Source organism: Marmota flaviventris, chromosome 12 (assembly GCF_047511675.1).
Source record: "Marmota flaviventris isolate mMarFla1 chromosome 12, mMarFla1.hap1, whole genome shotgun sequence".
Lineage (NCBI taxonomy): Eukaryota > Metazoa > Chordata > Mammalia > Rodentia > Sciuridae > Marmota > Marmota flaviventris.
Window position 1 is genome coordinate 77,622,219 of NC_092509.1, and position 26,939 is coordinate 77,649,157.

A 26,939-nucleotide genomic window follows, 5' to 3' on the forward strand; every position below is an offset into this window, starting at 1 on the left:
AACAGGAGTCTTTCCTGCTTTTTGCTTTCTGCAAGGCTGACTCTTCAACATTTTTGCTGTTAAATCCAACCAAATTTAAATAGTTTATTAACAGGCCCATTCTGTAATTTGAGTCCTAAATTGTTCTTAAATATAAAAATTAAATCCTAGATTGCTATTATTTAATCATTGCTTAGCTTTTGCCATCTTATTGTACAATAAGTAAATGGTTGAGATCAACTATTTTTTTGTGCTCATGCCACTTAACATCATTTTGCATATTAAGGAGGCTGAGACAGGAGGACTGCAAGTTCAAAGTCAGCCTCAGCAATTTAGCAAGGTCCTAAGCAAAACAAAAACAAATTGCAGTTTAAAGACTTAATTATGAATGTAGCCAGATGGCTGGGGGTGTGGGAACTTTCAAAGATAATAATTATTAAGTAATTAGCTTCCTAAAATCAGATTAAAATAAACCTAGTGGAACCTAAGAATCCTACTTTCTTGCATTTAAATCTGAACATACTGACCCTGAAACTACAGTGGGGGAATAAAGCAATGATCTTTTTAAGTGGTACATGTAGGATTTTGTGTCAAAAATGGGTACATTAATTCAAGGTGAATAATAAATAATGTTTAAAAAAGTATCACCTATTAAGTTACAAATGGAGATCATGCATGTGCTGTTGCTAAACTGCCAAATTCAAACATTTTAAACTACAGAATATTTGGACAAAATGCAGCAATAATTTTAGAAAAGGATCATAGAACTTGGATCAAAATAAATCAAGCTTTGTGAAATTTTAAATCAGTCCTATCTCTGTGGTAGCTCCAAAGGCTGGTTGGGTACTGTTTTGACCATCCATTTGGGATTTAGGGTTAAGGTCAGAACTTTATGGATTGTTCATCTTGATATATATACATAATTATAAAACTATATTTCTGGATAAGGCCAAACTACAACATTTGGGCCCATTTCTGTTAAAACTGAAAACTGTTGTCACTTAAAATTATATATGCAATCTGTTTTGCTTTTTTGTTACTGTTACTCAACTGGTTAGGATAATTTTTTTTCAATGTTGGGCACTGGACTCAGGACCTCACATTTATAAGGTAAGCACTCTTAACTATTGGGCTACATCCCCAGCCCAGGACTATAAATTTATGCTACTACTAGGAAAAATCTATATTCTCTGCTCATTAACAAATTTATATGTATTCTCATAATGATTAAAAAAATGGTACACAAATTGAAAAAACCTGGAATTTCCTGAATTAAATTTATGTTTCACCTTCATGCTTGAAAATTCTAAATCACTGAATCTAAGATCATTTTTAAACCCTCCCTTCTTTTAAAAAAACGGCAGCACTTAAATTACAAAAGGACCAATTGTCAGTGTCAGAAAGAATCCTTACATATAATTATATGCATTCTTACCTAAAACATACAACTAAAATAGCACATTTAAGGGTAAGTCTGGCGATCTGTTCTTGCATGATTTCTAAAGCCAAACAGAAACTGAAGCACTTATACAAAGGGTCAGTAACACTCTGACTGGGGGCCTCTGATCAAGGCAGAGCTAGGTGAAGTGATGTAAGACTACTTAACTCACGTCAAGACTTTCCTACACCAGTTTTATTTAAAACACAAATAAGTATTTCTCTTTCTATAATGGCAAATGGTTCAAATAATGCTGAACATGAATCATCGACTAATACAAGGGCTTTAAATATGAAACAAAATTATTTTTTAAAAAAGAAAAAGAATAAAGGTTATATATACAAAAAGGATCTGGAATCAGCTGATTCCAAAAATGAAATGAGTTTATAAAATCTGGTGAAACAGGAACATTCCACCCCTGCTTTGGAGAAGGGCTATCATACAACATTCAGTCAGCTGAAGATGGATTGGTAGAGGTGTGTCTATACATAAGTTTCAAGTCATTTTTGCTTGTGCAGAATCATCCAGATCTTCCCAAGACTGAATGGGCAGTCCTGTGGCTTTCTTCCTTTTCCATATTCCCAAACAAGGCTATATGAAGTTCAACTCTTGATGAGCCGCTTACAACAGCAGTTCCTTAGGAGCCAACGTGACAGGTGGTTCAGATTTCCCTTTGAGAAACAAAACTGGCCACCTACAGCAAAGTATCAAAATGGACAAGTCCTTCTTTTCTCCTCCTTCAGATTATGTACAATATGTCTCCTTTCAAGACTCTCATCCTCATCATTCTTGTTCCTTCACAAGTCTAAACCTTGAGGTGATATGAAGGAGACCAACATCAAGAAAAGAAAAATTCAATTCAGAAATGAAGAAAACTGGAAGGCATACAATACACCCCCAGAGCATCTCAATATCCCTGCTACAGTACAATTCAAGTGTACTGCTACGGTCCGTAGACAAATATTGGCAGCTTGAATGAGTTCGTTTTTTTTAATCCTGTGGTGCATAAAGGGCACCAAATAAATATTGGGCAAGAGGAGCTTGCTAGGAGAGTTAGAAATAAAAAATTAACCAATTTTTGTCCCTGTGATAATTCAATGCCAACAGGAGGCAAGTACTGAAGAAGGGACAACTTTCATACTAAAAAAGAATTCCTCTAATCATGTTACCATCTCTTATAAAGAATCCAGGGAATCCCAAGTAGAAAATTAGTTTCAGAGGACCCCTGAGGCACTTTAAAGCCTTTAAAAAAATTACAGTAATAATAAGTTAGCTATTGCTCTTCAGAGGCTTACAGAGCAGCTGAAGCATCAAAATCAGGTCCAAAGAGTTATGTCCGTATTTCAGGTTTCTTGAGCTGCTCAGCCCTCTTTAAAGCTTAGTTGTATCTCCAAATACCTTTAAAAAGACATACAATATAACACAGAGTGAGTGGGGTTTTTTGTTTAGTGGTAGCATGAAATTTGGTCCACAATGGTAGCAGCTGTCTTCGTCCAAACTTAGATAATATTAAGTACATTAAGACAATACATAAAAGAAAGAATACAACAAAAAGGAAAACAGCCAAAACTGACAAACACCTCAAGGAGTCACTAGGTTCTCTTGTACCCTTTTCATTTGGATCTCCCTCAGTCTCTTTTTTTGTGGAGAAAAGAGTATTAAATAACTTTTTTCTCAAGGATGCTAAATGATGTGGGGGGAAAAAATGGTTATCAAGGGACTGGAAAAATCTGACCCCAAAGAATCCAGGACACATTACAGATAATTCAGAGGTATACTTCTGATTTGGGGCAAATTTGAGACTAAAGAAATGATCACTTCAGGTAAATGTTAAAATAGATACAATAGATGAAACTAAGTCCAGTTTTTTGGTGAGTTTTTTTTTTTTTTTTTTTTTTTAAGTGTTCTCACTACCACCTTCAGCTGTCAATCATTTCTGAGAGCTCAAGCAGAAGGTCATCTTCATCTTTCCCAGGATCCAGGTCAATCTCGGCTTCTAATTTGCCTCCTGAAATTTCCCATATTAGTTTCTCAAAATCATCCTCCACAGAGAGTGGGGGCTTTCCTGTTGAGGCAGAGCTGAGCCGGCGAGTTTTCGTGACCATTTGGGATGAGGAAGGGCCAGATACTTCTGGGGGTAAGGAATCTGAAGAGGACTGGGTTGGAGGCAGCACAAAACTGTAAGAAAAATAGAAGGGATTATCAGAACTAATTGTGCCAGTTTTCATTGGTTAGCTCACACACAGGTCTCAGGAATACAGAGTTAGCAAAAAATTATTTCTGAGGACACAAAGAATAAATGATTTCATTGTTTTGGAACCAAACATTTTCATAATTCTGAGTATAATTTAGCCAGGTATGAAAAACATCTTCTAGATAACGAGGCACCAATGGAGAACAGCAATCCCAAATTTCATGCTTTCCTGCAGTTAACTTGAAGTTCAGATTTGTTCAGATGGGGCTAAACTGTAAAAACTTAGTTACTTATCCGTATCATTCTTGATAGAGTAGAAACAACAGTGGCCTAGAGTTTGGTTAAGAAGAATTACCTGTCTCTAGGTTTTTCTGTCTCAGGCATGGTGATTGGTTTGTCCTCAGAGAGGAGTGGGACAACAGCCTACAAAAGAGTAAAGTAATTCAGTGGAAAAGACAGGTTTTTATATTTGAGCATATTCATAACTATCATTCTTCTATTATTTATTTGCAATACTGGGGACTGAACCCAGGGCCTCACACATGTTCATCAAGTGCTCTACCCATTGCTGTTTATTTTGAAACAAGGTTTTGCTAAATTGCCCAAGCTGACCTCACACTTGGGATCCTTGGGCTTCAGTCTCTCCAGTAGCTAGGATTTCAGGTGTGCGCCACCTCATGTGGCCATCCTTCTTTTTTTCATGGTGCTAGAAATGGCACCTAGGGCCTTGAACAAGCTAGGTAAGTGCTCTACTACTGAGGTTCAGCCCCAGTCTAACAGTTATCATTATGTAAACTTGGGAATTCAAGAATCAATAATCCAAAGGTTGAGTGTACAAGGAAACCATATATCTTGCCACCTGAAAACTGGCTTTTAAAAATCCTGTCCTCCCATATTTCACAAATATCTGTAAATATCACAAAAACTTTAAATTTAAAATAGAGTAACAACCTAAACAACCTAAATGCTCAGGAAATGGCAGGAAGTGTTAAACATAGATATAGGCAGAACACAATGGGGAGTTTGTTTTTTCTACCACATAGTATATAGTACCTACCGCTAAGGTGGAACTTCTACTTACCACAGCTGCTTTTTTGGCTGGGCTTTCTTGCAGGACACTACTAGAACTGAGTGGCTTCACAGCTGCAATGACAGAAGGGTGCACCTCCACTGCCTTGCGTTTTGGGGCCAATTTGGGAGACGAAACAACTTTAACCACAGATGGCTTCACATTTACTTTGGGTTTAGCTATAAGAGAGAAAATATTAATAGCTAGAAAAATCTTTTTACATAAAAGTAATTCAGAATAAAGTAACAAAATTCCTTGAGTACTAGGAGTAACAAGAAAATATATAAATCCACACTGAAAATGATCCACTACATGTGTTTATTATGTAGATATACATTCTCAACCCCTTTTACTGGCTTTTGAATCTGTTATTATTCTATTCTTCAAAACCAGAGAAAAGATGTACCATAAAGTTTTGGACAAAGTTCAAACTTGGTAATTTTGATGTCCTAAAGCAAGACATACTATAGAAAACACTCACCTTTACCCCTTTTTTCCAAAGTCTGTGCTGCACATTTCACATTCAATATGGAGTCTCCAATCCCTGAAGTTTCTACCTCCACCTTCTGGGATGACTTTGTGGGAAGCCGCTTGGTTAGCTGCCGTGTGAGGCCTGACATGGCAGTGAGCACTGGTTTTTCCACCCCTTGGGTATTGCAAGAGGCTGAATCTCCCCGGAGGGGCGTCAAAACTGATTTTTCCTTTTGTGAACCTCCCCGCTCCTGCTGTTTCTGCATGTGTTTCTCTCTCATGGTCTCACATTTCTTAACTGGAATTTTAGTGATATCAATTCCCATAGTTTCATCTGGAGCCTATGAACAAATTTAAATGACGGAATTAAAATTTAGTACCTTTAATAATCTAAGCTTGTTATTTATAAAGTATTGAGTTAAAATGTAAATTAAGCAGATTGTAGCATGATATAGAACCTAGAGAAAACTCTTTGATATTACATAGGGAACATGCTGCTAAAGATGAAAGGTTAAAACTGAAGATGTATGCAACAGTAAAAACAAACAAACAAACAAAAAAAACCCCACATTATATAGGCTAGACAACCATGACCCCAAGTCAAATACTAATGCCTACTAAATAATCACCTTTACAAAAGACCTAAGCACAAAAATATTACTTTATAAAACAAAATCTAAGCGCCCAGAAAGATTATATGCATAGCAGAATATTTTTATGTAGTCAATAAATATAAATATCTTAAAAATTCACTAATATGGTAAAGCGAGTCTGCAAAATGACAGTAGAATTCTACATCATGTTCTAAACATGAATTAAACATTAATAAACTCATACACACACACACACACACACACACACACACACACATATATATATATAAAACAAAAAACTTAAAGGAAATCCCTGAAAAATTTAATGGTGGTTACATCTGGGTCGGACAATTATAGGATTTGTTAATTCCTTTTTCTCTTTTTATGAGATGGGCCTCACTATGTGTCCAGGCTGGCTTCCAACTCTTGAGCTCAAGTGATCCTTCTGCCTCAGCCTGCTGAGTAGCTGGGACCACAGGCACAAGCTACTGCACCTGGCTTGTTCTTTCTTTTAAAAAAGAAAAGTTTCTCAGCTGGGCATGGTGGCACACACCTGTAATCCCAGCAGCTTGGGAGACAGAGTCAGGAGGATCACAAGTTCAAAGCCAGCCTCAGCAACTTACTGAGACACGTAGCAACTCAGTGAGAACCTGTGTCTAAATAAAATATAAAAAGGGTGGGGATGTGGTTCAGTGGTTAAGCACCCATGTTCAATCCCCAGTATCAAGAAAAAAAAAAAAGAAGAAAGAAAGAAAAGTTCCTCAAGATCTGTACAATGTGTAGCATTATTCTCAAAAGCAAGAGAAAAACCTCAGTTTAAAAAATATTAATGGCCAACAACAACAACAAAAAAATTTATAAGGGCAAAGAACATTGACATACAGAAAACTATAGGAAATGTGCAGAGAAAATTAAAAGCATACCTGAAGTTTCGGTGAAATGTTAAACAGACATTAATTATAATCTGAAACTAAAACATTTTACCATTCATCTAGCCTTCACCATAAAAAAAAAAAACAACTGCAAAACAATCTTAAATTTACTCACCTCATTAGCCTCAGCTCCTATAGCACTGGTCTGAGAAGCAACTTCACTTCCTTCCTCAAGTTTCTTCTCTTCTTTCATACCTATATTCACATTAAAGACATCATCAGGTCTACCATTTTGGCTGCAACTTTGTGAAAGTTGAAGTTAAACTTTTGTTAATGGGAATAATGATAAAATATGATAAAGAAAACGAGATAAAAAACCCACTGGTCTTATAAATTCTCAAAATGCACATTAAAGTATTGAAGGTCTACACAGTCCAACTATAAACAAATAGCTTAGATTCTTTGAATCCAGTGCTTTTCAAAGTTATCTGAACAAAGTTTTCAAAGAACTTCTATGAAGATCCCAGGGGCACACTGTTTTTTCTGGAATAGTATTTGGGGAAGTGGCACTACACACCTGTTCTTTTGGTGATTCGAAGTAGCCGCCTTGACCCTGGGGCAGGCTCAGGGTGAGGCTGGGAGCTGGTGCTGCTCTCGGTGTTCTGCTGCACCCTTAGTGCCTTCTCCAGTTTAATTTCTTCTAGAGTCTTAATGTGTACCTCCTGCATAGACTTTGTTCTACCTGCAGGTTCCTCTGATTGTCCTTTGCTGATAACTATGGGTGGCAAAACCACTGCTTTTTTAACTTCACTATCAGTCTTTAGCTTGATGCAAGTGGCATCCTTTTTGCTTTTTTGTCTCTCTGTTTCCTGCTGCCGATGTTTTTTTTCAGCCAGGACCTCAGAGAAGGTTTTGATTCGGATGGTGGAGGAGCTTCTTGTTCCTGAAATAGAATCATCAGCTTTTGAAGGTACTTCTGTCTTGAGTTTAGTTTGCAATTCTCCACGTTTTTGACTGGCTCTTTCAAGGAGAATTTCTTCTAATGTCTTCACATGGATTTCACCAGCTTTATTAACTCTCTCTGTTTTAGAAAAAATCATGTCATTATACTTCGAATGTATCTCTTAAGATTTCTTTACTCTAGGATTAAGACAGTTCAACAGAAAGGTATCATTTAGGTTAGGCAATTAAAAGGATCAAGAGTATAACATTAGTTTCACTCTCAATTTTAAATTAGTGGCCAGTAGTGGAGCACTCCTCTTATCCCAGAAACTCAGGAGGCTGAAGAAGGGGGATCACAAGTTCAAAGCCAGCCTCACCAACTTCAGACCATCTCTTAAAATAAAAAATTTAAAGGGATGGGGATTTGGCTCAGCAAAGGAGTGCCTGTGGTTTTAATGAGCAGTACCCCCTACCCCCCCCCCAATACAAATTCAGATTACTGTATATTTCAGGCAGTAGCCCTCAAAGAAAACTAAGGAGGTTAAAAATTTCTGATTTGTATTTCTACTAAGAAGCTAATCCCCAAAGAACCTGAAAACTATTTACTAGTTGAAGAAATGTGTTACTATAAATCTTATCAATAAAAAAGCAATAATTCTTCTATTCAAAGATATAAACCTGTACTGGACACTGTACTAGATAAGAAAGCAAAATATAACCTCTGCCCTAGTGTAGTTTTGAGTTTGACAGACCAATAATTAATCCAGCAAAAACAAAGTATGCTAATGGTAACTGCACACAACAAGAATGTCAACTGCTGTCCAGGGGCTAGTTGAGGGCAACTTCAGAAGAAGTGATATTTTAATACCTTTATTTTATTTATTTATTTTTATGTGGTGCTGAGGCTCAAAACCAGGGCCTCACATATGCTAAGTGAGCACTCCACCACTAAGCCACAACCCTAGCCACAAAAAGAAGGGATATTTTAAGGATATTCTTTAAGGATAAAAAGGAAGTCACATAGGTGACAAGATGAGAATAATGAGAAACACTTATAAATTGGCACGCTATCCAAGAGCTTCTCCCCACACTACCCACCAAAGGCATAGACAGAGGGTTATTTAAGAAAGCAGAGGCACATTCAAGGAAGAATGTGGGCTAACATGAGAGTGAGAACCTTTAGGGGTAAAGCAAGGAATACACTCAAGCAAAAATGTGAGTCATCTTCAGAGGGAGAAATAGCCCTGAAGAAGTTAGTTTTAATGATATAGCAATCATTCTACATCTGTTTAAAACTAAAAAATAAATTTCACAAAAGTGCTTCTGAATTATGTGTTTAGGGCCTTTTGTTTTGGGTACTATGGACTGAACCCAGGAGCACTCTACCACTGAGCTATATCCCCAACCCCTTTTGAGATAGGATCTCGCTAGGTTGCCCAGGCTGGCCTTGAATTTGCAATCCCCCTGCCTCAAGTAGCAGGGATTATAAGAATATGCTACCATGCCCAGCTCTCTTTAGCTTTTTATATTACAGTTATAAATTCTTCCATTTCAAGATGGCAGATCTATCTTGGAATTACCACTAACAACATGAATGTGACATGGAGACCCGTTTCCCTTTCCTACCAAAATTTCACTGAAATGATAGAAGTTAAAATTAGAATAAATCTCTACTAATAAGAAAGGATGCCAATGGTAGAGTATAAATCTTGAAGAATTTAAGACAGAAAGCAGATATCTGAATTCAAAGAAAAATGGAAAAAGAAGAGTTAATGCAGAGGTGAGTCCTGTTCTTCCCAACAGAACCAAAATAAACTGTGAAATTTGGTTTAATTAGTATGAAAATCAAAAGTGGGGTGCTGAGATGGGATGTAGCTCAGTGGCAAAGTACCTGCCTATCATGCAAAGGCCATGGGTTCAATCCCCAGCATAGAGGTGGGATGGGAGAAGAAGCAACAGTGGGCTCAGAGATAACTATTAAGGTAGAAATTGAAGGACTGGGGCTAGGAATGTAGTTCAGTGGTAGAGCACTTGCCTAGCCTGAGTAAGGCCCTAGATTCTACCACCAGAAAAAAGAAACAGAGAAAAGGAAAAAAACAAAGAGAAATTAATTAATCAATTTTAGAACTGCCAATAGAATAGCTCAGTCAGTTATGACCTCTTCCTGAGAATTATTCCTTTTACTTTTTTTGTGTGTGTATGGTGCTGGGGATTGAACCCAGGGCCGTGTGCTGGGAATTGAACCCAGCCCGAATTACTCCTTTTAAAGAAGGAAAGTCTGGGCCAGTGAAAGAGTACTTGCCCTGGATTCAATCCCTTGCACCAGTGGAAAAGACAAGAAGAAGAAAAGAGGAATCTACTCAAGATATGAAGATATCAAGGTTGGAGAGAAGTAAGGCATGAAAATTATAGACTTTTACAAGTATGAAACGGAAAAGCAGAGTTGGGAAGAGAAAAGCAAGAAAAGGAAAAATGTTTCTCTGAAAGTGAAAAAAATCTTTGCATGCCTATAATCCCAGCAACTAGGGAGGCTAAGGCAGGAGGATCACAAGTCTAGGCCAGCCTTAGCAACTTGAGAGAGACCCTGTCTCAAAAAAAAAAAAAAAGGCCAGGGGATGAAGCTTAGTGGTAGAGCAGGACACCTGGGTTCAATTCCCTAGTACTGCAAAAAAAAAAAAAAAAAAAAGTCTTATTGTGGCAATTGCCACAATAAGATCCCCAGCTTTCCGGCCTGCAATCCGTATAGGTGGGTGTTTTAGTATACCTCCTCTACTTGACCAGACATAAATCAAGCCTCCCACGCAGAAGAGAGGATTACTCTGGAAAATCGCCTTTAGAACACAGAAGAAACTTAGCCCAGCCTTTTAACTACAGAAAAACATCATCAAAAATAAAATAAACTTAGCATGAAGCCAAAACAATACATTCATACAAATGTTAAAAACAGATTCAGGGTTGGGGATGTCATTCAGTAGAATACTTGCCCAGTATACATGAAGTCCTGGGTTCCATACCCAGCACCCAAAAAACAAAATCCTAGATTCAAATCAGAAACCCTACAGCAACTTGAAATTAGACTGTGAAAAAAGGAAAAATGAGAGAACAAAAGTCTAAATACTGAAAATTAGATGAGGCTGGTCCCAAATCAGCCATTTAGAACAAGGCAGGCAAACTATATGCTGGAGGCCAAATCTGACCACCTCCTAATTTTGTAAATTAAGTTTGTCAGAACAAATCCACACTCATTCATTTACACATTACATATGGCTACTTTCGTACTACAATGGCGTGGAACAGTGGACCACAAAACTTAAATTATTTTTGTTTCGTTTTTTTGCAGTGCTGGAGATTAAACTCAGGGCCTCACACATGCTAAGAAAGCACTTACCACTGAGATAACCCAACACAAAGCCTAAAATATTTACTACATGACACTTTACAGAAAAAATATTTTGTTAATCCTGATCTACAATACAATAAAGCCAAACAAAGTTCATAGAGGGTGAGAGGAAAAACAAAGGGATGGAAAGTATAAAGACAAGATCAAGAGACATGGGAAGCATATGAACAAAGTTCTAACATCTTTTTTTATTTTTTGGTACCCAGGGGTGCTTAACCACTGTGCCACATCCACAGCCCATTTTATTTTTTATTTAGAGACAGGGTCTCACTAAGTTGTTTGGGGTCTTGATAAATTGCTGAGGCTGGCTCTGAACTGGTGATCCTCCCATCCCAGCCTCCTGAGCCACTGGGATTATAGGTGTGTGTCACTGTGCCCAGTTCCAACATCTTTCATATGAAAACCAAAAACAAAGATGCAGAGGTCATACTCAAAAGAAATCAGAAGAATGTTTTCTAGAATTAAAAAAACAAGTTCTTAGATGCAATGAGCTCAATGAATACTGTTCAGAACGAACAAAAAGGATGTATTTAGGTCCACTTCAGTGAAGTTGCAATGTATTAGGCAGGAAGAGAAAAAAAAAAAAATCCTAAAGATTTCTGCTGAATGAATTTAGGTTATCCAAAAAAGAATAATGTCCAATGTCAGACTCTTTTTATGATGCTAGTATAACATTAATATTCAAATCTGATAATGGAATGAAAAGAAAAAATATAGACTATCATCATTCATAAATACTGATGTTAAACTTACACAAAAAGTATCACACATATAAATCTTGCAATTTGTAAACAAAACAAAACAAAAACCCCAAAACCAAAAACAAATACTGGAGAGTGGGAGGTGTAATTCAGTGGTACAGCACTTGGCCAGCATTTATGAGGCCCTAATTTTGATTCCCAGCACTACATCCAAGAAAGCTGGATGGTTGAGTGCATGAATGTTCATTTCATTATACTTTAAATTGTACATGTATACACAAATCTTATGTAGTTATGTCACACAATTTTTAAAAATATTATTGTATAGAAAGAATATAAGAGAAAAAATTAAAATTACCTACAACCTCAAGGTACAGATAAAATCAGTATTAACATTTTGATGTTGTATTTTTAGTGGGGGATCCTTCCCTCCTCCCAGTTCTACGGTCAGTCAAACCCAGGATCTAACACATGCTAAGCAAACACTTTATCTCTGAGCCACATTTCTAGCCACTTTTTTCCAGTTATTTTCTATGGCATGTACTTACTATGCCATACAATCATGCACATCATAATCATCTTATGAGTCTATTTATGTACCTGTGGCTTCCTCATTATTTGAACCAGCTGACATGCCTAGTCGCTCCTTCAAAGATTTGGAAACTTGCACTACAAAAAGACAAAATTTCAAACTCAAAAGTTGAACAGAGACTTTTTATATTCAAATATTTTTTCAAAGTTCATGAATTAAGCTATAGTTCTAATGCAATTAAAAAAACTCAAGGTCTTAAAATTTTTCTTCTCCATAGAGCAGACTTATATAAACCCTGAATTCCCTAGAGCATTTTGTAAAATTTCAAAAAAATTTCTTTATACCTCAAAAGCAAAAACTACTGAATTCAGGGAAATAATTCTGTTACTGTACACTTTCTAAATGTTTTGGTACCAGGCATGGGAATACACGCCTGTAATCCCAGCGACTTGGAAGGCTGAGGCAGGAGGATCCTAAGTTGGAGGATCCTAAGTTTGAGACCAGCCTCAGCAACTTAGTGAAGTCCTAAGGAAGTTAGCAAGACCAAATATCAAAAATAAAAAGGGCTAGGGATGTAGCTCAGTGGTAAAGTGCCGCTGGTTTCAATCCTCAGTACCAAAACAAAAAACACAGTAACTTCCACTTGCTTTGAGTTCTTAAGAAAGCCCCCCAAAGAAGTTAGAAGCAAATGCAAATAAATTTCTTAAAAAAAAAAAAAAAAAAAAAAAATATATATATATATATATATATATACACACACACATACACTTTAGTTGTATTTGAACACAATATCGTTATTTATTTATTTATTTTTATGTAGTGCTGAGGATTGAACCCAGCACCTCGCATGTACTAAAAAAATAATAATTTATATGAACAAAAGGATGAAGAACCACAGCTGTTAACATTATAACAAGGGTAATTACACATGTATACACACGCACACCAACACACACACCCCATGTATTAAAACAGAGGTACCTACCTTTTTTTGGTGTTTTCTCAAAGTTGGTTTCTGGAGCTTCAACTTTCTTCCCTAGCCTCTGTGCAAGGCTCCGCTTTAATGGGGGATCACTGTCACCACCTACAAATAGGGGGAACTTGTGGAGGTCAAAAAATGCAAGCAAAAAGAGACAATGATGACTACTTCTGACAAGTTTTCTCCATTTGCATGGTATGTTTGTTCACTAGCTTCCCAAAACTCTATGTTGGAGAAAGAATAAAAGTCCCAGAAAGAAAAGGTAAGGGACAAAAACCTGAAATGCATAAAAGAATATTTACTGAGTAACTAACATACTTGATCACACAATGTACTGATCCTATGAAGAACCACAAGCCCTGGTGAGGCTGAAATTTAGAACCAGGAATGTGAAAAACCATCACAAAAAAATCTTAGCTGGCCAAATGCTAAATCCATAATAAATTCACCTGAATATGACCTTAGGAAAGTTATTTAAGCCTTACTAAGTTTATGCTGAATGCATAAAATATTTGCTGGCATTTATTAAGTGCCAGTATTAATGCCTAGTTTCCTCATGGTGCTGAGGAATAGTTGAAAGTGTACACTTAACAAATCCACATCAAATATCATATTTCATTCATAAGGCTTGATATAATCACTCAAAAAGTTTTTTTTTTTTTTTTTTTAAATTACTTAGGGTGATATCTGCATAACTGAGTCAATCAAAATCACACTTTCTGACTGAAAACTTGAAATGCTACTAAGTTCAGAACAGTTTTGAAGACAGGGCAGTGAGAAGAGTATGGAAGAAAACAGAATGGAGACAAGGTTTCTACTTTTTGTTGGTACCTGGGAATGATGATGCATTATAATAGATAATGATGGTGCATTATAATAGATATAAAGTAATGTTGTATTCATCACTGTTTTTTAAACCTAATACTTTCTACAAAGTTGGTCAAGGCCAACAATCTAATTAAATTTTAACACTTTAAATTCTGAGTTTAATAAAAGGTATAATACACACATAAAAAAATGAGGAAATTTTGTAAGTGCTTTTAGCTAAGAACACAGGGGGCCCAGCAAATCAATTTCAATAGGATATGAGTTTAGAGAAGTTCTATTATCATGCTTATGAACACGCAAACAAAAAACAAAAGATATGCACAAGATTCATCTTACCCATTGAAAATTTTCGTTTTCCCAGTCTCTCAGTAAGACTCAATCTAACCAAGGGTTCTTCTCCTGAAATGCCAAAAATAGAATTCTCTACTACTAGCCAAGTTTTCAGTACTTAATAACTACTAATAATGGGTACAAAGTATATTCTGACATGTACAAAGTATATTATCACCCCGCCCCAGAATTGTCCTGAAAATCAGGTCTCAAGTCTTAAGGAAATCTATCACATTGAACAATAACAACAACAACAAAAAAACCAATTTTAATAATTTTAAGCAGTCAAATGCACAGCCCAAATAAAAGCCAACAGCACAGTTTTAATTATTAACAGCAACCAAGTATAATACAAATTATGTTCCAATTGGTTACAGAGTCCAAGCTTTTTACTTTTTTTTTTTTTTTTAATCAGGGTTTGAACCTAGGGATGTTTAACCACTAAGCCACATTCCCAGCACCTCCCCCTTTTTAAATTTTTTATTTTGAGACAGGGTCTCACTAAGTTGCTGAGGTTGGATCACAAGTTATCCTCCTGCCTCAGCCTCCCGTTGCTGGGATTGCAGGTGTGCACCACCATGCCCATCCCAAGCTTTACTTTTGCTTTGGCACTTTGATAAGCTATATTATATAGCCTTCTTTTATCACCCCACCATGTAAGATTTCTTTCCTCTAATTTTTGGTTATTTGGCATAAATTTAAGTGTACCTATTATACTGCAATTTATTCCTTACTAGATTTTAAACTGTTGAGTGAAAAGACTTGTGTTTTTTGTAACTCAAAGCATTTATTACAATTATTTACCCACAATAAGAAGTCAATAAATTAGCTGAATGAATATAAACAGTAAGTGTATAAATTAAATATAAATAAATGTGAGGATGGCTTAATTAAGTATTTCTACCTTTTAAATGGTAGAGCCAAATGTACTTCTTTTTATCCTTATATCTGATCAATACACTAAAGTCTTCATGCAAATCCATAAAAGGTAAAAAAATTCCTAAAGATTCTTCATTCCCAATGACTGCATTAAAGTAAAAGGCCAATAACTCTCAGATCTACCTATACCTTACCTTGTTTGTTTGACAGAGTTACTGTCCTCACCACAGTCCGAACATTCTCTTTTTCGGGACCTGGAATAGGCTGAGGTTGGAGTAAAAGACTGGAAACTCCTGCAGAACCTTCTAAATAAGGAAGGTCAAAGAATGGCAAACAATTTGTGGAAAATAAAGATATCATAAGTAAAAAAAAAAAAAAATTGTCTTTATGACTAGTTAAGTTCAATACTGACTGCTATATGATACAAATCAATCACTTTTCTGTACCTGTCTGCCCAGTGAAATGGCGTAATGTTAGGGAAAGGCTTGGATACAATGTGAAAATAAAATATAAAATAAATTTATATAACTCAAATCTATGAGGCACTCAACCTACTTTTATTTACTGGTAAGGCTACAAGTATTCTAAAGTTAATCTCAGAAGTATATCAACCATCAGGTATATCAGTTTAACCTTTCCATCTAAAATCATTAAACACAACTCAAGGTTCTCATAGAATAAGCTTTAATATGATAGTTTTTAGAACCAACCATCTTTTTCTCTATATACATTTCACATCTTATCTAAAACTTTTAGGGTTGGAAATATATATTCACCAGATTGAGAGAAGCTCCAGAAGAAAACCCAGCAACTCTCAAGGAAACACTCTTCTATCACAAAATGAAATTTTTGCCGTCTTTTTTTGGGTGACATGGGGATTGAACTCAGGGGTGCCCTACCACTGAGCTATATCCATAGCCATTTTTATTTGTCATTTTGAGACAGGGTCTCACTAAATTGCTTAGGGCCTCACCAAATCGTAGAGGCTGTCCTGCTCCTGTTTCAGTCTCCCAAATCACTGGGATTACGGGACTGCACCAGCTCTTCTAATTTTTCACTTTCATATACAGTCTTGCTAGGTTGCTAAGACTGGCCTCAAACTTGCAATCCTCCTGCCTCAACCTCCCAAAGAGCTGGCAATACAGGACTGCGATCAGCATGTTTGCTCTCTTAAGATGGTCCATTTTTTCCCTCTCAACTTATAAATAATATGGTTCTTATATGGTATTCTTTAGAGCTATGCTTGCCAAGATACACAGGTTTTTTTAGGTTACTACATTTGTCTAGCTCTGAACAGTTAGCATTGAGACACTGCTGCAAATAAGTCTGTTATACTTAAAACAAGCCACATGACTCAAAATCTATTTGCTCATTTTTGCTGTTGCTTCAAAAAGAGGTAACATACTTGTAAAACCAAACTGTGCCCACACTTTTGTGACTTACCACCTTGCTTCTTAGATTTTTCTTTCATTTTCTTTGATTTAATTTCCTCAAGAGTTTTTATTCCGAAATTCAAACATTCCCCTGAAAAACCAAAATGTAAATCACATGAAGAACTAGAGCATGGAAGACATTAAAATATTTCTTTAATGAATGACTAGGAGAAAATATGTTTATATAGTATGGGGGAGAAAATAGAGAGACCCATAACTGAACTGAATTTCAAAAGTAATCACAATAGTCTGGACATATTTCAACAGTGCTAAAAGATTTATCAACAACAAAGCCTCTTCTTACCTTGCTTTAAAGTGACCCCAGGTTTTCGAGCAGAAGTTACTCGTAATCCATTATGAACTTCAGGAGTTGGTTGCAGGGTAGGTGTTTTAGTTTCATCACCCTCCTCAGAAAACTGGTCTGTACGTCAACAATGAGGACAAATTTATGATTTAAATCAGACTTAGAGCATTAACTCTCATTCTGTACAATTTAATACATGACTCTGGCTGCTTATTTGCCTTTATTAAAGAAAAACCTAAAACCTACCATCATCATCTTCATCATCATCTGCAGCATTGATTACAACTGGTGGATGTGTGGGGCTAGGGACGTTTTCAGAACTTTCTACTTTCATAACACTCCGCAGCTGAGGGGAGGGATTAGACTGGACGGACAATTTGTTCTGCTGAACTGTGAGCTGGCTCGTCTTCACTTCTTCTTCTGATGATTCAGACACAGTGGGCAATACAGCTAAATATACAAAACCAGTCAAATTAAAAATTATGATAAGTTTGATACATATTTCCCTAAGACTTTTTTAAAAAAATATCTTTATTTTACATTTATGTGGTGCTGAGGATAGAACCCAGTGCCTCGTGCATGCTAGGCGAGCACTCTACCACTGAGCCACAACTCCAGCCCCAAGACTTTTTAACCTAATTTTCCCATTTAGGTTTTGAACGTGCAGGGATGAAAAAAAATGGAGTTTTAGCCAATAATTCTTCACTATATTGAAACACAGTGGAAACTCATAAATCAAAAGACTGGATGTATAGCAGTGGTTTGCAAATTCTATCCATTTAATTTTAAAATTAAGGTTCTAACAGGGTACAGTGGTGCATGCCTGTAATTCCAGCTACGTGTGAGGCTGAGGCAAGTGCTAGAAAGTTTGAGGTCACTTGGGCAAGCTTGAGAGACCCTGTCTCAAATAAGGGCTGTAGATGTAACTCAGTAGTAGAGTGCTCTTGGGTTCAATCTCTAGTACCACCACCACCATCAAAAAGGGGGGGGGGGTGTAGAAAAGACTGATCCTATTTTTTGCACCTAATTAGACATGAAAAGATGTAGCCATAAAATTTTAATCACATAGCAAATGTGGCTATTTATTTATTTATTTATGCATGCATTATTGAACACTGAACCCCAGGACTTAGTGCATGCCAGGCAAGTGCTCAACCACTGAGCTATACCCCCAGTCATGGATGTGCCTTTTTAATGGGCAATAATTCCAGAAGGAAATTACTTTAAAGGGGACTTTGGAAAGAAATGCCAGATTTCTGGAGAATATATATTTTATTATAGCTGATAGTTTAGGGCATGGTTGGCAAACTTTTTCTATAAAGAGCCCAATTCTTCTAGGCCTTGTGGGCCATACGGTTGCTGTCTCAACTATTCAACTCTGCAGGGGTAGCATAAAACCGGCCAAACAAAATATGTAACTGAATGGACAAGGCTGCATTCTATAAATGTTTTACAAAATAGACTGAAGACCAGACTTGCCATCCCCTGTGGAATGAAGTTTCTTTTGAGAATCTATATGACCCCTCTATGGATCTGGTAAGAGAATGAGAACTAAAGCAAGCTACAGGAATCTAATCTGGCATGCCAAGAAACATTTGGTTCTATGACTATGTACAAATAATCTAACCTTAATAAGGTTCAGTTTCCTCATCTGCAAAGTGGAAATAATACTATTTTCTCACTAGACTGAAAGAAGGCAATGTATAAAAAGTACTTTGTGTAGTGTGTATAGTAGGCATTCATTTAATAATATATATTCTTTTAAAACTAAAAACTCATCTCACTTTTGCTTGGAGGTAGAAACAGGCCATCAACATAACGTCCTCTATTGTGATGGAAAGCGCAGTTCAGTTTTTGACATCCCATTGGTTGATTTTCCCAATAACAAGGAATTTCACTGCGTTTTTTCTGTAAGAGACAAAGACACATTGTTTTCAAATAAAGAACAAAGGGAATCCTGTATTAATCCAGTAATTTGTTTTCTGGACAAAGTTAACACAAGGTATAAAAATCTGAGACGTGAGGGGCTGGGATTGTGGCTCAGCAGGCCTAGCACGTGCAAGGTGCTGGATTCAATCCTCAGCACCACAAATAAATAAATAAAATAAAATTATTTTTTAAAAAAATCTGAGGCATGAGAAATGATTTTTAGCAAAAAGTAGAGAGGTTGCTGAAAGTGACATAGTTTAGACATAGTAGTGAGATGGAAGGAACAGGAGTACAGTTTATCTGCTAATGTTTCCTTCTTGCCCTCATCCTGAAATCTCTAAAGAAGTAGGATAATATAGTAAGTACCTAAGAATATAAAATCAAAGATAACAGGGTTTTCATCTCTATTATGTTAATGTTAGCCATGTGACCTGGAACAATTTAATGCCTCTCAACTTCACTTTCCTTAGCTATAAAATGGGAATGTGATAGTAGCTAAATAATAATCTCAACTTCACTTTTCTTAGCTATAAAATGGGAATGTGATAGTAGCTAAATAATGTTTTATTTTTTTAAATGAAGATTAAATGAAATAATGTATGTGAAGCACCTAGTACACAGAATCAAGTCAATGAACTGCAATTATTATTTGAAGATGTAATTTCAAGGTTCTTAGAAAATTTTTCATTCTTGATTTCTCAAAGGCAGGCACATATAACTTACTAAGGATGGTATGTATTCTTCCAAGCCACCTCACTGTTATAAAAGAGAACTGGGGGAGAAGAATATCTGCAGGGTTGGGGTGTAACTCAGTGACAGACTATCTGCCTAGCATGCATAAGGCCCAGCACCAATGTGGGGAATGTTCAAAGCAACATCATTTGTAATAGTTTAATTTCACAGGGTCCAAGGATAGACTGTTGATTCTCATGAATTATTTAAATAGCTATGTTCTATGAAGTCACTGGGGACACTGAATTAGTGAACACTAAACCAATGCTTCTAAGGGAAATACAGGGTCAGTTTCCTATGATTCTCTGGTCACATCTTCATCAACCAATCAACACATAATCTAGTTCTCAGAGATGCAGCCAACTAAGTCTGTATAGAAATTTTAACAGGTCTGAGACTATTCTCCCTAGAAAGGCCTGTATGCATGGTTGGTCTTTGGCTGGCATCTGAAAATCCGGCCCTTAGAATGCCCCCAGTTAACTGATAATGGGGGGAGAGAAGAGGCTCAAACTGTGCTTAAACTGTCTGTGCAAATAATATGGTTTATGGTGAATAATGCTCCTTCCTGAGTCTAGAATTTTGGTACATGTTAGAAAACAAGCGCCTAATACCCTATTGGCCATCCCTAAGAAAAACCTGGGACAGCAAGTCTCTAATGGACCTTTCTGGGCAAAAATATCACGAGTTGCTACATTTCATTGCAGAGGAAAGAGTATATTCTGTGCAACTCCCAGGGGAGGGAGTAAGCAGAAACAAACCTGCATGCTAGCTGGGCATGGCAGCACATGCCTGGAATCCTAGCTACACAGGAGGATTGTAAGTTCAAGGTCAGCCTAGGCATTTAGCATATTTCAAAAAATAAAATAAAAAGGGATCCACATATAGGCTCAATGGTAGAGAGCTTGCCTAGCATGCAAGATCACCGGGTTCAATTCCCAATACCACCACAAAAAAACAAACAAGCCTGCATGTTGTTTCAGCCAGACTCTCTTTCTCTTATGATCCAACAGTGTATCCTTACTTTACTGTTGTAATAAATCACAGCTGGGAGAATACTGTAGAGAATTGTTCACAGAGATCCTGATATAATTCTCCATAGGAGTTGTGCCTATTTACTCTGCAGGAGCAATGTTACACATGACTTTGCAAAAGTTATACAGTAGGATTTTTCTGAATTTATTTAGTGAGTCCTCTGGCTATCTGCAAGGAAGGGAGCTTAGAATGGAGTTCAGAAATAAAATCTAGAAGCAAAATGAAGTAGTTATATGACCACAGGCATACAATTTGCATATTTAGTCTCTCTTTTTTCTTTCCTCATCCCACCTTAACATGTTGGTCCAAAGTCATTACATGGGCATGAGGGAACCGGGCACTCATCTGGGGAAAGAAAATGGATGGTGGCCCAGAGCAGGATGCTGGGGCCTAAGTACGATATTGGAACTTACAATGGGTTAAGAGGACACTACATGGGAGGATGGCCTGACCAGTGTTGGAGTCTGAGTGATGAGCAAGGGTTCTGTGCACAGATGATCCCCACGTAGGATGAAGAGGCTACACTCATGTAGGCAGAATGCAACGGGCATCAAAGATCCAATTGGTTGAGTAAGGTTGGGTCTTCCTGAGAGAAATTGGTACAAAGTAGGAAAGGAGCATATCACATGGGAGGGTGGCCTACTATAAAGTATTAGAGCCCAAAGGAGTGAAAAGAGCATCTACTGGGGAGATTGAAGTCCAGAGTAGAATACTGGGGTTTGAGCTGGGTAAGGAAAGGTTTCCCCACCATGGAGTAATAGAGGGTGCCAGCCATTGTATGCTACAGTCAAAACAAGATGATCCGGGTGTGGTGGTGCATGCCTGTAATCCCAGCAGCTTGGGAAACTAAGGCAGGAGGATCATGAGTTCAAAGCCAGCCTGAGCAAAGGCAAGGCACTAAGCAACTCAGTGAGACCCTGTCTCTAAATGAAATACAAAATAGGGCTGGGGATATAGCTCAGTGGTTGAATGTCCCTGAGTTCAATCTCCGGTACAAAAAAAAAAAAAAAAAACCCAAGATGAGAAAAGTTTCCCTGTAGAGGGGCAGCCTCATGTGTGGCGTCATAGCCTGAAAGGATGGAAGACGTTGTGACAAAATATTGATTTACTAAGGGACTGATCAAATAAGTTAAAGCGTTAAGAACAATGGGAACCACATTTCTCACTTTTGAAGAGTTAATGAGAGAAGCCTAAACTAAACCCTATGATATTAAGGAATTAGAAGCATCTATGTGAACTCATGTTTTTAATAAGCACAAAGTAACAATTAATTATGTACATGTCCATCTGCATATATACTTTTATATTCCGGAGCTCTGTCCACTAAGAGAAGCTGGAAGCAATGATACTCCAAGAATAGCCCTAAACTTAGTTTCTATACACCATTCTTCACTAAAAGAAACCAGTACATCATGGAGAAATGGCTGATTCTAGGGCTTAAGGAGGAAAATTACAGGATAACCCAGAAAATAAGACAAAAAGTAAAAGGGTTCTAAAGAATGATGAATGATGAAAAGTATATTAAAGTCAGCTTGAAGGGCTCCTACAGGCCCCGTTCGGGTCAAAGTGAGCATTAAAAATAAACAACAATAGTAACAGAGTACAACACATTGAATAAAATGAAACCATGAGTTCACACTAATATAAATAAATACCTGGAAAAAAAATTTCTTTTGATGAGAAACAGGATATTTATAGGGTCTCAAAGTATCTCCCGACAAAATACTTCTAAACTTAAAAACCTTTTTTCTTGAGAAGAACAATCTGGCAGATATCATTTTAATCAGGTGATCCAAATTAAAACACCACTAATGGGAAAAGTAAAATTGAACACCACCTGATGATTTGCAGTGAAAATACTACTTTTGTGATACTTCTGTTAAAGATACACTATCTTAATTTAGTAATGAGAAAATACAAACAAACCCCAGTCAAGGAACATTCAACAAAATAAGTGACCAATAACTACCAAAAGTGTCAAGACCAATAAAAGGCAAGGCAAGACTAAGCAACTGCTCTTGACTGAATAAGACTAAAGCATCATGACAGCTACAGGCAACACTTGAATCTGGACTTGCTCCGACCATAAAGGATATTACTGGGATAACTCGCAAAACCTGCATGGGATCTGAGGGTTAAACAGAGGTAACATATCAATGTTAATTTTCTAACATTGATAGCTTCCTGTTTCCTTTTCTAAGGAAATATTTAAAGTATCTGGAAATGATCAAGAATGTCAGTAATTGACTGCCGAATTTATACTGTACTTCCAATTTTCCTGAGTTTGTAATTGTAATTGTTTGGAAATAAGGAATACAGCTGGGCACTGTAGCACAGGCCTATAATGCCAGCTATTTGGGAGGCTGAGCCAGGAGGATTGAAAGTTTGAGGCTAGGCTGAACAGTTTAGCAAGACGCTGTCTCAAAATAAAATTTTAAAAAGATCTTTGGATGTAGCTCAGTGGTAGAATGTTTTTCTAGAAAGTATAAGGCCATGAGTACAATGCCCTGTTACCAAAAAAATAGAGATAAATATATTAGCAACTGCCTTCCAGAAAAATCATACTGATTCATGCTCTGTAACATTTAGTTATTGGCCAGGAGAGGTGGTGCACACCTGTAAGCCCAGCAGTTTGGGAGGCTGAGGCAGGAGGACTGCAAGTTCAAAACCAGCCTCAGCAAAACTGAGGTGTTAAGCAACTCAATGAGATCCTGTCTCTAAAATACAAAACAAGGTTGGGGATGTGGCTCAGTAGTTGAGTGACCCTGAGTTCAATACCCAGTACCCCTCCACCCCGGCCGCCAAAAAAGGAGCAAACATTTAATTGTTAAGTGAGCATTAATGAAAAAAAAGAAATTAAAAAAAAAAAAAAAAGTGAGCATTAATGTCAGAAATTTCACTGGAACATTATGGTAATACAAATCAAAAGCTTACATCAATTTCCATGTGTCGAAACCTGCACACCTGTCGAAAACAGCGCCCTTCCTGCCATAATGTGCAAACAGTTTCATTTCCTAGTGCAGCTTCACAGTGACGGAATGGGCAGCTGTCACCCTGTTAATAAAAAAGAACATGTGTAACTGAAATAGGCATCCTAGGTAAAGAGTCTAGAATCTAGACAAACATAAATTAGTAAGGAAGACAGGTATGGTAGAAAATAACTGAAATGGGATGACTATAATCTACTTCTTGACAGTATCCTTCATCTGACCTGACAACCTGCGAAACACAAGCTGAAAGACAGGGTTGAAAACGACAGAAGTTGTTATGTACTCAATAAAATATCTTACAGTTCATCTTCAAAAGCATTCCACACATCCTAACTTGTGTAATTCCAGCTTTTGAGAGCAAATTACAAAGTTAACAGATAAGGACTTAAGTATAACAATCTAGGGCTCAGTTAGTAGAGTAATTGCCTTACATGCACAATGCCCTGGGTTTCAATCCCCAACACCAAAAAAAAGGGTGTAATCAAACTAATATAATTTAAGCTTCTCTTCATACCTTAGCTGAAACAAAATGCAAGTGTGCAAATTGCTGTTTGTAAAATAGATTACATTATCAGAACTTTGCTTAAAACTTATTATTTTGTGGAGGTCCTCCCCCAACTCCCAGTTAGGGATTGGACCTAGGATCTTATGCATCAGGAAACAAGCACTCTGCCACAGAACTATACTCCCAATCCTAAAACTTACCATTTTAAATACAACATCAAGATGATTCAAGAAAAAGTTACTATAACACATTAATGTGTTGGGCATGGTGGCATACTCCCATAATCCCAGTGACTCAGGAGGCTGAGGCAGGAGGATTTCAAGTTCAAGATCAACCTTAGCAACTTCATGAGGCCCTAAGCACTTAGTGAGGCCCTATTTCAAAATAAAACATAAAAAACGGATGGTGGGGTTGGGGAGGCTGGGGTTGTGGCTCAGTGATAGAGCACTTGGGGCACTGGGTTCAATCCTCAGCACCACATAAAAATAAACAAAATAAAGGTATTTGTCCACCCGCAAAAAAAAAAAAAAAAAAAATATATATATATATATATATATATATATATTTTTTTTTTTTTTTTAAGGGTGGGGGATGTGGCTTAGTAGTTAAGCAACCCTGGGTTCAATTTCCAGTACCAAAAACCAAAAAAATAACAACAAAAAAACCCCATACAAATGCACAGAATGTCATAAAGAAGTAACTGAAAGTAGTACCTATCTAAATAGAGATACAGAAGAATCAAGCAGAAAAATAGGAAATTTGGACTAAGACAAAGCAAAAATGCTACAAAAGCATATTTAGAAAGATAGCTTTATGGCTGGGATTGTGGCTCAGCGGTAAAGTGCTCGCCTAGCACGGGCAGGACCCGGGCTTCAATCCTCAGCACCATACAAAAATAAAGGCATTGTGTTGTGTCCATCTACACCTAAAAAAATAAATATTAAAAAAAAAGATAGCTTTATATTCTTAGCCACAAGAAATCTGGGAGAAGTCAATACAACCACCCACTCACTTAATACAAAATACATAAAATCAAACAGAATAAGCCATGGATCAAAGTGCCCACAGTTCCAAAGACACTCTGAATAGATTAATTACAGATAAGAGAACACTGATGACTGTGCCATTGGTCATTTCATATTTTTTAGAATATGGAAAAATTAGTTATATATAAAATGCAGAAGAAAAAATAAAATTCTTCTTTACTATAAAACTGACAGCAGATAAACAGTTGAGCAAAACAAAACAAAAGCAATTTAGGATGCATGAAAAACCCTCATTTATTAAAGAAACTATAAATAAAACTGATTCAGTAATATTAATACTTACTTTGGTACATGTAGAATAGAAAAAAAAATAGCAGTCTTCTCCTTGATTAGACATGCTGGGTAAATTCTTAGCCCAGAAAATGGCTTCTTGAAGTAAGCCACTGCTTCCTCAAGGCGAGGACCAGCGCCAAATCCTTTTGAAATGGGTTTGATCTTCCAAATGACAACTCAATCACAGAAATCGGCTTTAAAACACAATCCTAAAATAAGGAGACAATGAATTAAAACATTTCAGGTAAATTCCTGCAATATTCTCCACCAAATCACCCTGAGATTACTTTGTTAAAACCAAATTTTAACTAATTATATTAACATACACATGTCTCAACAGAGCCTTGTAAACATAATGACTGAGAACATTGTACATTCCCATCTACAACGTTAAAATTTTATTAAAGATAACCATGTCCTTTTTTTCTTTTGTATTCTCATAGGGTGCCTGTTTATTACTGCTTCAGAATAAATTTATTTTTTGTATTTTTTTTAAATTTCAGAATAAAATTTATATAAGTATTGTAACTAAATATATGATCTACATAGATTCATGGGATCTAGGTTACTTTACACAAGATACATTCTAAATCTACATTTCTAGCACTAGGTTTTTTTTCATCTAAATGAAAAAGTTCAGATAGCTTCATAACCATTTGTTTTATTTCAAAAGTATACCATTGTAACTAGGTGGGAAAATATTAGCTGTAATAATTGGTGAAAGAATTACCTTTGAAAACATCTGAGTTAGCTTATATACTGAAGGTGGCTAAAGAGCTGCACACTGTAAGTAAGGAGCAAAAGAAGTCTTCAAGACTATTCCCATAAAACAGTAATTCCACAAAACAATGAACATTCTAGCCTCAAGCCCCTGCCATACCCTGGTCCCCACACTAAAGTGTCCAAGAAAGCTTCTATAAAATCCAATATAGGGCTGTGGTTGTGGCTCAGTTGTAGAGCGCTTGCCTAGCATGTGTGAGGCACTGGGTTTAATCCTCATCATCATATAAAAAATAAATAAAATAAAGGTATTATGTCCATTACGACCTCTCTCTCTCACTCTCTCTACAGCAAATATATAAAAGCATACATGAGAATATGGAAGGGTTTTCTTTATATCCATACACCAGAAGATCAGGTTTCATAAACATTGATCTACCACTTGAAATCAAAACGAACTGAATCTTATCTCCCACTAATAATTCCTAATCCAAGACTACTATGCCATGATGAAAACCAACCTTCAAGTCAACAACCTAGGTTAGGAGAAGAGTCTGTAACTAACCATGTACCAAAAGTTTTAAACTGCATAAACCCTTTGACCCAATTATTCAATTCCTAAAATTTATCCTAAGATAAGAATATTCAACAAATATTCAAGGTAATAATACCCAAGAAAATACATCACCATCTTGTTTCTAATGTTCAAAAACCAGAGTCTGTTTAAAAAAATTATAGTACATCCACAATACAACAATGTGCAGCCTA

At 36.6% G+C, this 26,939-nt stretch overlaps 1 protein-coding gene across 1 annotated transcript; it reads right to left on the bottom strand.

The window, feature by feature from the left end:
* Positions 1–1,592: 1,592 nt before the first annotated feature.
* Zc3h11a (zinc finger CCCH-type containing 11A) lies at positions 1,593–25,545 on the bottom strand. The gene is made up of 16 exons (XM_027945572.2): positions 25,462–25,545; positions 23,572–23,691; positions 18,729–18,852; positions 17,191–17,394; positions 16,945–17,061; positions 16,651–16,731; positions 15,402–15,512; positions 14,335–14,397; positions 13,177–13,275; positions 12,260–12,328; positions 7,194–7,697; positions 6,792–6,871; positions 5,162–5,492; positions 4,693–4,859; positions 3,967–4,034; positions 1,593–3,595 (listed from the first exon to the last, which is right to left on the bottom strand). The coding sequence occupies exons 1-16, from the start codon at positions 25,513–25,515 to the stop codon at positions 3,337–3,339; spliced, it is 2,451 nt and encodes an 816-aa protein (XP_027801373.2). The 5' UTR covers positions 25,516–25,545; the 3' UTR covers positions 1,593–3,336.
* Between the last annotated feature and the right edge of the window lie 1,394 nt (positions 25,546–26,939).